This window comes from Cherax quadricarinatus, chromosome 61 (genome assembly GCF_038502225.1).
Source record: "Cherax quadricarinatus isolate ZL_2023a chromosome 61, ASM3850222v1, whole genome shotgun sequence".
NCBI lineage: Eukaryota > Metazoa > Arthropoda > Malacostraca > Decapoda > Parastacidae > Cherax > Cherax quadricarinatus.
The window spans coordinates 12,347,588-12,362,898 of NC_091352.1; the positions used below are offsets into that span (position 1 = coordinate 12,347,588).

General features: G+C 38.2%; 1 protein-coding gene across 4 annotated transcripts in view; it reads right to left on the bottom strand.

The window, feature by feature from the left end:
• Window positions 1-7,929: 7,929 nt before the first annotated feature.
• LOC128699344 (uncharacterized) overlaps window positions 7,930-15,311 on the bottom strand; it is a 69,887-nt gene continuing 62,505 nt past the window's right edge. For all 4 annotated transcript variants that reach the window (XM_053791998.2, XM_053791997.2, XM_053791999.2 and 1 more), the window contains exons 13-14: window positions 13,713-13,856; window positions 7,930-10,883 (exon numbers count right to left, since the gene is read on the bottom strand). In XM_053791998.2, the coding sequence (XP_053647973.2) occupies window positions 10,731-10,883; window positions 13,713-13,856 (297 nt within the window). In that variant the 3' untranslated portion in view covers window positions 7,930-10,730. The remainder of the gene's footprint in view (window positions 10,884-13,712; window positions 13,857-15,311) is intronic.

The following is a 15,311-nucleotide window of genomic DNA, read 5'->3' on the forward strand; positions in this document are numbered from 1 at the left end:
TTTTTTTATTATCACACTGGCCGATTCCCACCAAGGCAGGGTGGCCCGAAAAAGAAAAACTTTCACCATCATTCACTCCATCACTGTCTTGCCAGAAGGGTGCTTTACACTACAGTTTTTAAACTGCAACATTAACACCCCTCCTTCAGAGTGCAGGCACTGTACTTCCCATCTCCAGGACTCAAGTCCGGCCTGCCGGTTTCCCTGAATCCCTTCATAAATGTTACTTTGCTCACACTCCAACAGCACGTCAAGTATTAAAAACCATTTGTCTCCATTCACTCCTATCAAACACGCTCATGCACGCCTGCTGGAAGTCCAAGCCCCTCGCACACTAAACCTCCTTTAACCCCTCCCTCCAACCTTTCCTAGGCCGACCCCTACCCCGCCTTCCTTCCACTACAGACTGATACACTCTTGAAGTTATTCTGTTTCGCTCCATTCTCTCCACATGTCCGAACCACCTCAACAACCCTTCCTCAGCCCTCTGGACAACAGTTTTGGCAATCCCGCACCTCCTCCTAACTTCCAAACTACGAATTCTCTGCATTATATTCACACCACCATGTTAGCATAATAATCACCTCTCCACTTTGCTGTCCCTGTGCCTCTACATCAGGGATGCACAACCAGCAACCCTTGAGCAGCACAACTGAAGTCCTTAATGTCTAGTGTTAAAAAAAAAAAAATGCTGTTAATTACCAAGCCAAAAAAAAAAAAAAAAAAAAAAAATATATAGATTTTTTTTGAGGTTTTTAAGAAGCTTTATGGATACTTAAGAGAGAACACTGCAACTGTTTAGAAAACTTGTCTATATTACCAGATGATACTGAGTTAGAAGCCCTGTTAGAATTAACTGACTTTCAGAACTACAACATGTTCTGCTCAAAGTTAATATAAGGGAACCTACTTAATTTCTAAAAGTGCTTGTAATATGCATTTTTATTTGGTTTTTCTTACATCTGTGAGCAACCCTTCAGCCTCTTAAATTTCAGCATGTCAAAGATTCATAACTGATTTCATAGCAAAAATCAAGTCTGAGAAGCTACTCTTTCAGTGGTAACAATGATAAGTATAGTGTTTCTTCTCACTATATCAACTAAATAAAATCTATTCTATTTTATATATTACATACATGTATCAATAAATATTTAGAATGTATGATTTATCTGCCTAAAAACTAAGTTCTGCATAAATGTGACCTTTGCTTATGTTTCGGTCTTTCTATGTGGTCCCTGTTCATGGGTCAGTCTTCCCATGTGACCCTGTAAGTGAAAAAGCTGTGAATCATCCCTGATCAGGGGTATCTGCTAAGAAGGCATGCACTACACTGGAGCCTGTTTTACCTCTGTCTAGATATGTGAAGTCTTAATTCCCTCTCACCATCCATTACCCAGGAATTATATGACCTCTACAGGTTTAGCACCTCCCCTAATTAATTTTTATTTATTATCACACCGGCCGATTCCCACCAAGGCAGGGTGGCCCGAAAAAGAAAAACTTTCACCATCATTCACTCCATCACTGTCTTGCCAGAAGGGTGCTTTACACTACAGTTTTTAAACTGCAACATTAACACCCCTCCTTCAGAGTGCAGGCACTGTACTTCCCATCTCCAGGACTCAAGTCCGGCCTGCCGGTTTCCCTGAATCCCTTCATAAATGTTACTTTGCTCACACTCCAACAGCACGTCAAGTATTAAAAACCATTTGTCTCCATTCACTCCTATCAAACACGCTCACGCATGCCTGCTGGAAGTCCAAGCCCCTCGCACACAAAACCTCCTTTACCCCCTCCCTCCAACCCTTCCTAGGCCGACCCCTACCCCGCCTTCCTTCCACTACAGACTGATACACTCTTGAAGTCATTCTGTTTCGCTCCATTCTCTCTACATGTCCGAACCACCTCAACAACCCTTCCTCAGCCCTCTGGACAACAGTTTTGGTAATCCCGCACCTCCTCCTAACTTCCAAACTACGAATTCTCTGCATTATATTCACACCACACATTGCCCTCAGACATGACATCTCCACTGCCTCCAGCCTTCTCCTCGCTGCAACATTCATCACCCACGCTTCACACCCATATAAGAGCGTTGGTAAAACTATACTCTCATACATTCCCCTCTTTGCCTCCAAGGACAAAGTTCTTTGTCTCCACAGACTCCTAAGTGCACCACTCACTCTTTTTCCCTCATCAATTCTATGATTCACCTCATCTTTCATAGACCCATCCGCTGACACGTCCACTCCCAAATATCTGAATACGTTCACCTCCTCCATACTCTCTCCCTCCAATCTGATATTCAATCTTTCATCACCTAATCTTTTTGTTATCCTCATAACCTTACTCTTTCCTGTATTCACCTTTAATTTTCTTCTTTTGCACACCCTACCAAATTCATCCACCAATCTCTGCAACTTCTCTTCAGAATCTCCCAAGAGCACAGTGTCATCAGCAAAGAGCAGCTGTGACAACTCCCACTTTGTGTGTGATTCTTTATCTTTTAACTCCACGCCTCTTGCCAAGACCCTCGCATTTACTTCTCTTACAACCCCATCTATAAATATATTAAACAACCACGGTGACATCACACATCCTTGTCTAAGGCCTACTTTTACTGGGAAAAAATTTCCCTCTTTCCTACATACTCTAACTTGAGCCTCACTATCCTCGTAAAAACTCTTCACTGCTTTCAGTAACCTACCTCCTACACCATACACTTGCAACATCTGCCACATTGCCCCCCTATCCACCCTGTCATACGCCTTTTCCAAATCCATAAATGCCACAAAGACCTCTTTAGCCTTATCTAAATACTGTTCACTTATATGTTTCACTGTAAACACCTGGTCCACACACCCCCTACCTTTCCTAAAGCCTCCTTGTTCATCTGCTATCCTATTCTCCGTCTTACTCTTAATTCTTTCAATTATAACTCTACCATACACTTTACCAGGTACACTCAACAGACTTATCCCCCTATAATTTTTGCACTCTCTTTTTTCCCCTTTGCCTTTATACAAAGGAACTATGCATGCTCTCTGCCAATCCCTAGGTACCTTACCCTCTTCCATACATTTATTAAACAATTGCACCAACCACTCCAAAACTATATCCCCACCTGCTTTTAACATTTCTATCTTTATCCCATCAATCCCGGCTGCCTTACCCCCTTTCATTTTACCTACTGCCTCACGAACTTCCCCCACACTCACAACTGGCTCTTCCTCACTCCTACAAGATGTTATTCCTCCTTGCCCTATACACGAAATCACAGCTTCCCTATCTTCATCAACATTTAACAATTAAAAGAAATAAAATACCTCCTGCCTCTCCACACCCTCCTGCTCTTTCACTCCCTACCAGCCCCTTCCCTCCTCTGCCACTTCTGACCCCTCCTGCTCTTTCCCTACTAACCCCTCTCCCTCCTGCTCTTTCCCTACTAACCTCTCTCCCTCCTACTCTGCTACTCCTGATCTGACTCCCTCCCACCCCTCTACTTCCTATTTCCCTTCTGCCTGCCCTTCCACTTCCTCCCACTTATTATTCAGTCTCCCAATGCAGCCCCTGCTCATAGGTCAGTCTTCCCAAGTGGCCCTGGTTGTGAATCCTCATTTTACATAATTCACACCTTTGTGTGTGTATCCTCTTGACTTGTGTCCATTAACTATTCATAACTTGACTAATATCACCTCTCTGTACTATCTACTTTATAAATCCCAACTGACTTAAGACCACTAAATCAATCTAAAATATTAATATACACTTAAAATTATACTGATGTAATATTATAAATTATACTAATTGTAATAGTACTTTTGTTTTTTGGTACCTCTCTACTATAAATCTTATTAATTATAAAATTTTTAGCTATGTTTCTCTTGTAATAATGTAAAATAATGAATAATTAAAATTTACCACTCCATCACCTACATCTAGTTTTCAATAGTCTGTAAGAGTAGGATTAGTCTGCTTGAAATGCTCAGGTATGTTAGTGGCTTTCTTTGTGCTTTAACAATATTTTATAACACGTAAATCACACACTGTATACTATGCAAAGAAATAAAAAATCCGAATTTGAATGGATTCTCCTCCACCGTCACCTGTTCCCAACTCAACCCTTTACACCTCCATGGCCTTTCTTCATCACCTACCCTTTGTCTACACTCCAGCTTTACCTTTCTTTGTACCTAATGCCAACCAAGTTTTAATGCAAGGGAAGGTCTCATTCCTTGGATTAAGAGCCCTTGACTAGAATATAAGCAACCCCCTTTGTAAGGGCAAACTGACTAGTATACAGTATTCATACAAAAGCACTGAATTCATATTATAATCAGATCTAATCGCTAAGCCCACAATGGTCATATAGCATTGAATCCATAAAGATCATATGAAGCCTGGGAAATGGGAGATAAACAGGTTTGATCCAAGAAAGAGCAGCTCAAACTCTTTGGATCAGAAGCCCTTCACTTGCATCAAGGCGACCCTCCCCTCACTTTGAAGACTGTATGGGCATACAATTTAGTAAAATATTAGTATTATAACATTAACAAAAAAGTGCTAAACTCATAGTGTTAAGAATTAAGCAAGGAGGGTCTGAATACACATTACTATGGAATGTCTAGCTCAAACTCTTTAAAAGAAAACCTGAATTACTCAAAATTTTCATACAGCACAGGTAATAACTGATCCAGCAGAGGTTATCCACCTGTACCCAATTTTAATAGTTATCAATGTATAGTCCCTTTATATAAAGGGAAAGGGGACAAAAGAGACTGTAAAAATTATAGAGGAATAAGCTTACTGAGTATACCAGGAAAAGTGTACGGTAGGGTTATAATTGAAAGAATTAGAGGTAAGACAGAATGTAGGATTGCGGACGAGCAAGGAGGTTTCAGAGTGGGTAGGGGATGTGTAGATCAGGTGTTTACATTGAAGCATATATGTGAACAGTATTTAGATAAAGATAGGGAAGTTTTTATTGCATTTATGGATTTAGAAAAGGCATATGATAGAGTGGATAGAGGAGCAATGTGGCAGATGTTGCAAGTATATGGAATAGGTGGTAAGTTATTAAATGCTGTAAAGAGTTTTTATGAGGATAGTGAGGCTCAGGTTAGGGTGTGTAGAAGAGAGGGAGACTACTTCCCGGTAAAAGTAGGTCTTAGACAGGGATGTGTAATGTCACCATGGTTGTTTAATATATTTATAGATGGGGTTGTAAAGGAAGTAAATGCTAGGGTTTTCGGGAGAGGGGTGGGATTAAATTTTGGGGAATCAAATTCAAAATGGGAATTGACACAGTTACTTTTTGCTGATGATACTGTGCTTATGGGAGATTCTAAAGAAAAATTGCAAAGGTTAGTGGATGAGTTTGGGAATGTGTGTAAAGGTAGAAAGTTGAAAGTGAACATAGAAAAGAGTAAGGTGATGAGGGTGTCAAATGATTTAGATAAAGAAAAATTGGATATCAAATTGGGGAGGAGGAGTATGGAAGAAGTGAATGTTTTCAGATACTTGGGAGTTGACGTGTCGGCGGATGGATTTATGAAGGATGAGGTTAATCATAGAATTGATGAGGGAAAAAAGGTGAGTGGTGCATTGAGGTATATGTGGAGTCAAAAAACGTTATCTATGGAGGCAAAGAAGGGAATGTATGAAAGTATAGTAGTACCAACACTCTTATATGGGTGTGAAGCTTGGGTGGTAAATGCAGCAGCGAGGAGACGGTTGGAGGCAGTGGAGATGTCCTGTTTAAGGGCAATGTGTGGTGTAAATATTATGCAGAAAATTCGGAGTGTGGAAATTAGGAGAAGGTGTGGAGTTAATAAAAGCATTAGTCAGAGGGCAGAAGAGGGGTTGTTGAGGTGGTTTGGTCATTTAGAGAGAATGGATCAAAGTAGAATGACATGGAAAGCATATAAATCTATAGGGGAAGGAAGGCGGGGTAGGGGTCGTCCTCGAAAGGGTTGGAGAGAGGGGGTAAAGGAGGTTTTGTGGGCAAGGGGCTTGGACTTCCAGCAAGCGTGCGTGAGCGTGTTAGATAGGAGTGAATGGAGACGAATGGTACTTGGGACCTGACGATCTGTTGGAGTGTGAGCAGGGTAATATTTAGTGAAGGGATTCAGGGAAACCGGTTATTTTCATATAGTCGGACTTGAGTCCTGGAAATGGGAAGTACAATGCCTGCACTTTAAAGGAGGGGTTTGGGATATTGGCAGTTTGGAGGGATATGTTGTGTATCTCTATACGTATATGCTTCTAAACTGTTAGATTCTGAGCACCTCTGCAAAAGCAGTGATAATGTGTGAGTGTGGTGAAAGTGTTGAATGATGATGAAAGTATTTTCTTTTTGGGGATTTTCTTTCTTTTTTGGGTCACCCTGCCTCGGTGGGAGACGACCGACTTGTTGAGAGAAAAAAAAAAAAAAAAAACATATGGAAGATGACAACTGTTAAACAGAGTACTGTAGTTTTTTTAAATCAGAGGGAGGCACTCAACTCATAAAAATATAGCAAGTACTGTCCATTTTTAACACAGTATTTGCTACATGTTCTATATAGTAATGTGTAGCTTATTACTAATCAAATGAAAAAGTAATTGTTGTGGGAACCCAAATGCTGAAGCGAGAGAAGTTTCAAAGGTTGGTGACCAAATTTGTAAGGGTATGTAAAAGAAGGAAGTTGAAAGGGAACACAGGAAAGAGCAAGGTGAAGAGAATAACAAAAAATTTAGGTAATGGAAGATTGTATATCAGATTGGAAGGGAGCATGGAGAAAGTGAGTATGTTCAGAGATCTGGGAGTGCACTTGTCGGTGGACAGGCTTATAAAAGATAAGGCGAACCATTGAACTTATGAGAAAAAAAGGTGCAGAGGGATTATTGAGGTGGTTTGGACATTTAAGAGTGGATGGAGCAAAACAGGATGACTTGGAGGGTGTATAAATCTGTAGTGGAAAGAAGGCAGGGTAGGGCTCATCTTTGGATAGGTTGGAGGGAGGGGGTATAGGAGGTTTTGTATACAAGGGGTTTGGAGATCCAAGAGGCACGAGTATGTTAGATAGCAGAAGCAAGTGATTTTTATGACTTGATGTGCTGTTGGAGTGTGAGCAAGGTTACATTTATGAATGGATTCTGGGAAAATTGGTCAGCCGAACTAGTGTCCTGGAGGTGGGAGGTGCAGTGCCTGCACTCTGAAGGAGGGGTGGGGATATAGCAGTTTTAGAGGGGCATCCAGGCTGTAATGTCAGTGTGCCTCTAGCAAGACAATGATGGAGTGAGTGATGATGAAAAGTGTTTCTTCCTTTTTGGGTCACCCTACCTCAGCAGGAGACTGCCAGTATGTTAAAAAAAAATTACTGACCATGATTATTTTTTTGTTTTTAGGAAATCTGCTTTTTCTATTCAAGATTGATGGACTGACCACATCGACTCAAGGTTGAGGGACTGATTACCTCATTCTCCTCCTGTTCTTCAAGATTCTCCTTTGTATGGACTGATGAAGCCACTTAAAAAAAAATTACTGACCATGATTATTTTTTTGTTTTTAGGAAATCTGCTTTTTTTCCTGTAAGCTTCTGACCTCGAGTTGACAGCTCTGACCATATTCACCATGCGAGTTATTGGCAATGTATTTAGCCTATCACATTATTATAAGATATAGTTTGTTATTGAGGCTTCACTGTTGAAGTACTAAAGTATAGTGTATAATATGGATTTCCACAAATGGAAAATTTTTTTGCTGTTACTACTGCATACCCAAATATTGTATATTTGCAAACACAATACTAGTAGTAGCTAGAATCCTTGAAATTCTTGTTATACTTATGATTCATTCTAAGGTTTACAGTGATCTTTGAGTTCATGGATTAATGTAGTACAGGAATATTCTCCCCATCCCCACCCTAAAAAATTGGGATAATATAATTATCTTTATGAAATTATATTTATTAAACTTTTACAAATGTTAAGGGTGTATCTTTTTTAAGCTAATTGCATTGATAGTTTGCTGAGGATGTGCACCACAGCTCACTATACTGAAACTTTTCAAAATTTATTAAACTATCACAATAGCAGGATCATTTATTGAAACAGTTTTTTTGTCATATACCATTAAACAGCCTAGCAGAACAATTACTGGAATTCTCTTAAAACCAGAGAACATTTAACAGAAGACTACTGCACATTATATATATAGTGAGTGTAGTGGGATGAATCCTCTCATAATCTTACCTAAGTAAATGAGACAGCAGAAAGGCAATATGCCTAACCTTACCTGTTCTTACAAAGCTGGCTGAGTGTGAGTTTTGATCACACTACTGAGAAGTATTGTGGACATGGTACACAAGAAGCACTTTTCCTATATATAATAGGATGGAAGACATTTATCTGTAAGTGCTTGTTTGGAGTTATAGTAGTTTAAAAATGGCATGAGACAAAATTTAGAAAGCATACTAAAGCAATAGGAGAACCTGAGATAGAAAGATAAGGGTAGCTATATACATTCTGCCTCAACTCAATTTACATATTATACATGAAATACAAGAAAGCTCCTTCCTTGAAATTAACACACAAAAATATGCATCTTACTACCACTACACATTACTTTTTATGCTTTGCTACAAGTGAAAAACTTCCACACCAATATAAATAACAGTGGAAGATTGAGACACTTATGCAGCATATGGGAATCTTTATTCAGGAAACGTTTCGCCACACAGTGGCCACTGTGTGGCGAAACGTTTCCTGAATAAAGATTCCCATATGCTGCATAAGTGTCTCAATCTTCAACTTGTCGGTTTTTCAAACCATTCATCACATAAATAATAGTCAAAATTGATCTTGGTGCCTATATACAAAATTCCACAATACTGATACAAAATTCAATATTGAAAGCTATAATAACCTCAGTTTTTTATAACCTGAAATTGAAAAATGGGAGCAAGAGGCTAGTAACCTCTTCTCCTGTATAAATTTCTAAATTTAAAAAGAGAAACTTTGGTTTTTCTTTTTAGGTCACCCTGCCTTGGTGGGATACGCCCGGTTTGTTGAAAGAAGAATAAATAAATAAATAATCATTGCATTAACATTAATAAACTTTTAAATCACCTACAAATATAAATATTACTTAGAGACTTAATGAAGTCAACATATAATTAGAATTTCTTATACAGAACTACTAGTAATTTTTTCAAGGATAGTTTTTCACTGAATTAGGACTGCATGTCTTTCAAGCAAGTGAGTGAAGGCAGGAAACTAAATTTTACAAAGCAATTCAACCTATTAGATTATACAGCATTTTTAACAAGAAGTTAAGTATGTACAACCATACATACCAGCACACGCAAAGAAGCATGAACAAAGTCAGATACTCGAAATTCTTTGAAAAACATTTGCCTTAAACGTTGTGCCTACTACTGCAGTTATTTTTAAATTCTCAACACAATGTATATTTTCTACTGAATAACCCTTTGCAGCTTGAATTTATAAAATGCTGCAGGAAGGTTTCTGGCAGTGTGAACTGTGGATGCACTTAATGACAAATAAATGAAAAAGTTTTTGTAATGAAAGACACCAATTATAAATGTACAGATGTTGAAATTTGACAGTGACACTGAGACAGACAAAAAATACATGCACACACTACAGTACATAGATGTGCATGTGCTGTAGGAAAAAAAATAAAAGGATGTGGTAAAATTTGTCACCAAGTTAAAAAATGGGTTACAGTGAATGACTCTAATCACCAAAATTTGCTCTGTTGTTAAAGGCTTCTAGAAAATTTTCTTCGCAAACTGAGTGGTAGAATACTGGAATGGGATGCAAGAGGATCCCATTCCATGTGCTACAACCTCTGAACACTAACCAATTTAACACTGAAGAGACACCATGAGGTATAGCTCTGCCTGTAAATTACAAATAGGTAATGTTACTATCAGAAATGCCTTTAGTGGTAGATAGGAAGAAAATATGGAATATGGTAACCAGAAATATAGAAAGATAATAGAAGAATATAAGAAAATTAACAGATTTTTTTGGCAGCATGAACAGGGAGAACAAAATGTGATAATTTCAAAGAAACAAGTGGTGCAAAAAATATGACATTAAGAAAATAGTTATTTACAAATATACATTTACTTAAAAATCTAAATGGCTGTAGTTAAAAAAAATCAAGAACAGGCACTTACCTTCAAACATCTCCAGACCAAAGTTCAAATCCTATAAATACTCTAGCTTTCACTACAAAATGCAATCAATTTGTAAACCAATAACCAATATTTGAAAAATTATAGTTTCCCATTCTAAAGGAGGATGATCTATCTAAAATTCTCATCATAATCTTATCCCCTTTGTGCTGATCTCTCAGGTTAATATGTCCCATTCTGGCAAGAAACATTGTAATATATGTACATACACAAAAGCACATCACTTCATATCAAATAGTACTGCCTCCTTCATTTCTAATACAATGTATTCAAGCAGTCATATCACATAGTTAGTTATAAATCATTTCCAAAAATAGTCACACTTATCACTAAGCTTGTTGCTAATCATTTCCAAAAATAAAATGAGCCTTGATTCTGTTACAAAGCCAAAATATAGACTTTAAAACAGAAAAAATTTCAAAGGACAAAGGCAGTAACTTAATTACATGGAAATACTCTATAAGTGTTTCCAAGTGAATCATTAATTACTGCTGAGGCCTGAGTATTAAGACAAGTTAAAATCTACAATTCCCCCTTGTTGTCTCCAATATTATATTCCACCCAGTTTTGGGCAATTGGTGCAGACAGCATTGCATCAGTGATGGCAAAGGCCTCGCAGAGAGCAAGGGCATCTGTCCCAAGATCCCTGCACACAGCACGAGACACAGAAACTGCCTATAAGAAGAAAAACACATTTATTAACTAATTACATGGTAAATCACATCATAAATGATACATAACCTTCTTTAAATAAAACTAATTAAAATGTATAGAAATCATTATCCTCCCTCTCTCCTACCAAAATAATCTATCTTCAATGCCTTTTAACTTGCAGTTGTATCCTTGTATAAAAGGTTCAGAAACCCAACAAGTTGATATTTGAGACACTTGGGGAACATTTGGGAATCTTCATTCTAGAAATGTTTCACCAGCCAGTGGTTTCTTCAATCCAAAACTAAGAAGAATGGTGGAAGATGAAGAGGAGTTTGAGGTAATCAGTCCCTCAGCCTTGAATTGGTGTGTTCATCGGCTTGCAAGGCAGTACACTAGAAAGCACACACAATCAATGCTTAACCCTTTCAGAGTTGGTGCTGTACTTGTACGTCTTGAAAGCCAGGGATGGTGCTGTACTTGAATGCGTAAATTCCAGTGCCTAAAATCTAGCGAGAGAAAACTGGTAGGCCTACATATGAAAGAATGGGTCTGCGTGGTCAGTGTGAGCAGTATAAAAAAAAATCCTGCAGCACACAGTGTATAATGAGAAAAAAAAAAACTCCGACAGTGTTTTTGGTTTAAAACAGCGACTTTGCAGTGTACCGTATTTTTGTATGGTATTTAAGGATGTATTCTCGTTTTCTTGGTCTCTTTTTATAGACTGGAAGATATATTACAGAACTGGAGATGATTTTGATTGGTTTCACGATGAAAAGTACCTTGGAATTGAGCTCAAAGTAGTGGAAATGTTCGATTTCTGCCGATGTTCAAGAGTAAACAAATCACACCATGCGTCCGATACATATCAACTGGCGAGTCTAACATTCTTTCACAAGTGCGCTGATATTATTTATACCATTTTTACAATAATGCAGTAGTCTGCATAACAGTAAATCTATTTTTTGAGAATAAAAATTCAAAATGGAAAGCAAGAGTAATATAAGAGGGGCCTGGAGACATGACTAACGAACAGAGAAAATGTTATTTTTGTGCTAGGAATGTCTGTCTTATTTATTCTGGACCCTATTTTGAAATTGGCATCGTTTGAAATTTGTGTGAAATTGGCCAAATTGCCAATTTCTGACCACTCTATTGCATAGTTGAAATCAGTAAATGGGGAGTTTCTTGTACTCAATCGATAGAACAAATAGAGTTCTAGCAAAATAATTATGATTTTAGTCAACTGGAACATTGGGACTGGCCGAAAATAGGGCTCAAAGTGGGCGAAATCGCCGATGTGTATATATCATTGATACTGTTAACTTTGCGAGAGCATAATTCCATGAGTTTTCCATTAAATTTCATACTTTTGGTATCAGTGCCATCAGGAAAATTCTCTATCATTTCATAAGAAAAACCTTTTTTTTTTTCCTGAAAAATTTTCGATCCTGAGAACGAATTCAGGACCGGGGGTCTTGACCCTGAAAGGGTTAAGGATCATGAACAGTCACAGTTTGACTCTCTTAGCAACAATGAAATACCAATTGTTATTAATCCCTTCAGAGTGGGTCCTGTTGTACTATGGCTTTGAAGTGCGGGTCAGTCCCGTTGTTCTGTGATGAGCTCAGTTCTTTCAGATAAGCTGTGAGCATTAAATCTGGGCCTAGATATGAGAGAATGGGTCTTTTGCATTAAGTGTGCACCACATAAAAAAATCCTGCAGCAGGCAGTGCACGAGGAAAAAACTGACCATGTTTTTGGCTTAAAACAGTGACTTTGCAGTGTATTTTTGTATTGTTTTTATAGTTGTATTCTCAGTTTCTTAGGCTCATTTGATAGAATAGAAGATATACGGTGGAACCTCGGTTTTCGTATGCCCTAGTCTGTATGTAAAACTATAGTTATTCTCTATAAAATGTATTTTTTGTTAATATTTTTGGGCGTCTGGAACAGATTGTAATTGGATTTACATTATTTCTTATGGGAAATATTAACAAAAAATACATTTTATAGAGATTATCTATAGTTTTTACATACAGACTAGGGCATACAAAAACCGAGGTTCCACTGTATTACAGAAATAGATGATTTTGATTGGTTTCAGGAGTGAAAGTAGCTTGAAATTGAGTTCAAAGTAGCCAAAATGTTCGATTTTTGTCTATATTCCAGAGTACACAAAATATGTCACTCATCCAATACGCATCCAACTGGTCAGTCTAATGCGTGTTCTCAAATGCACTGTCATTATTTATACAATTATTACAATAATGCAGTAATCTACATAATAGTAAATAATTTTTTGTGTGAAAAAAATTCAACATGGAAAGCAAGCGTAACATAGGGGAGGCCTGGGGATGTAACTAATGAACAGAGGAAATGTTCAGTGCCAGGAACGTCTACAATGTTTATTCTGGACCCTATTTTTAAATTGGCAATTTTTGAATTGTGTGTGAAATTGGGCAAAGTACTAATTTTGATCACATTATTACATAGCTGAAATAGGTAAATAGATGGCTTCTTGTACTCACTTGTTAGAATAGAAGGAATACTAGGGAATTAGGTATGAGTTTGATCAACTGGAACAATATAAATGGCCAAAAATAGGGCTCAAAGTGGCAAAATCACCGATGCGTAAATATCGCCGAGACCACTAACTTTGAAAGAGTGTATTACCATACGTTTTCCATCAAATTTCACGCTTTTAGTTTCATTACCTTCTGAAAAAGATTCTCTATCATTTCATAAGAAAAATAAGATTTTTTTTTTTAAATTCTCTGACCCTGAGAATAAGTTTCAGATCAGGGGTCAGAACCCCTGATCTGGGCTAAGAGATCAGCGAGTAGCACGTACCTTTGTGGCAGTCTCTGGGGATATGAGACCTGTAGTTATGAAGGTAGCCATGTTCTTCTCTACAATGTTCAGCAGGTACAGGTGATACAATTTGGCCAGTGAAGGTTTCAGACTGCTCTCACACTTCTTAAGAACCTCTCCAAACTCATGAAATAGATATCACAAATATAAAAAATGGAACAAATTCTGGGCCAAATTTAAAATATAATTTTGTAAAAGGTGAAGTAGAGCAGAGTTATAATGTACAATGTACAATGCACCAGAACTATTCAGTGTTGGTTGTAGATGGTTTGATGGCACCAACAAACTGTAGAAAGGAATACCTGTATACAGTTCAGCACATTTATTAAAGAAAACATTTTGCCACAAGATTAATGAAATCACTTATGGTGAAACATTTCCTTTAATAAATGTCTTAAACTATAAATAACTGTTTTTTTCCATTATCTGGTTATTCAATGCTGTCAACACATTATTCTTATTATTTAAATATTCTTATTATTTAAATACACTGGAGACAAAGAACTTAATCCATGGAAGCAAAGCAGGAAATGTATGAGTATAGTTATGCCAATGCTCTTATATGGGTGTGAAGCATGGGTGGTGAATGGTGCAACAAGGAAAAGGCTGGAGGCAGTGAAGATATGTCTGAGGGCAATGTATGGTATGAATATAATGCAGAGAATCCATAGTTTGGAAATTAGGAGGAGGTGCAGGATTACCAAAACTAAGGGTTATTGAGGTGGTTCAGACATGTAGAGAGGATGGAACAAAATAGAATGACTTCGAGAGTGTATAAATCTGTAGTGGAGGGAAGGCAAGTAGGGGTTGGCCTAAGAAAGGTTGGAGGGAGGGGGTAAAGGTGGTTTTGCATGTGAAGGGTTTGGACTTCCAGCAAGCATGTGTGTGTGTGTTAGATAGAAGCAAATGGAGACAAATGGTTTTTAGGACTTGACGTCGCTGTTAGAGTGTGAGCATGGTACTCTTTATGAAGGGATTCAGGAAAACCGGAAGGCCAGACTTGAGTCCTGGAGATAGGAAGTACAGTGCCTGCACTCTGAAGGAGGGGTGTTAATGTTGCAGTTTTATAATTGTAGAGTAAGCGCACCTCTGGCAAGACAGTGATGGAGTGAATGATAATGAAAGCTTTTCTTTTTCGGGCCACCCTGCCTTGGTGAGAAATGGTCAATGCGTTAATAAAAGAAATACACTGGTTGTCTCTCACTGAGGTAGGGTGACCCAAAAATAAAACACTTTCACCATCATTCACTCGATCACTGTCTTGCTAGAGACATGCCGATACTACAGTTCTAATGCCCTTCCAAACTGCAAATATCCCCACCCCTCCTTCCGAGTTCAGGCACTGTATTTCCAACCTCCAAGACTCAGGTTTCCCTGAATCCCTTCATAAAATGTTACCTTGATCATACTTCAACAGTTTGTCAAGTCCCAAAGCACCTGCCTCCATTCACTCCTAACACACACACACACACATGCCTGCTGGATGTCCAAGCCCCTCACACACAAAACCTCCTTTAACTCCCCCCCCTCCAACCTATACTAGTGTAACCCTTACCCCCTTCCCTCCACTACAGATTT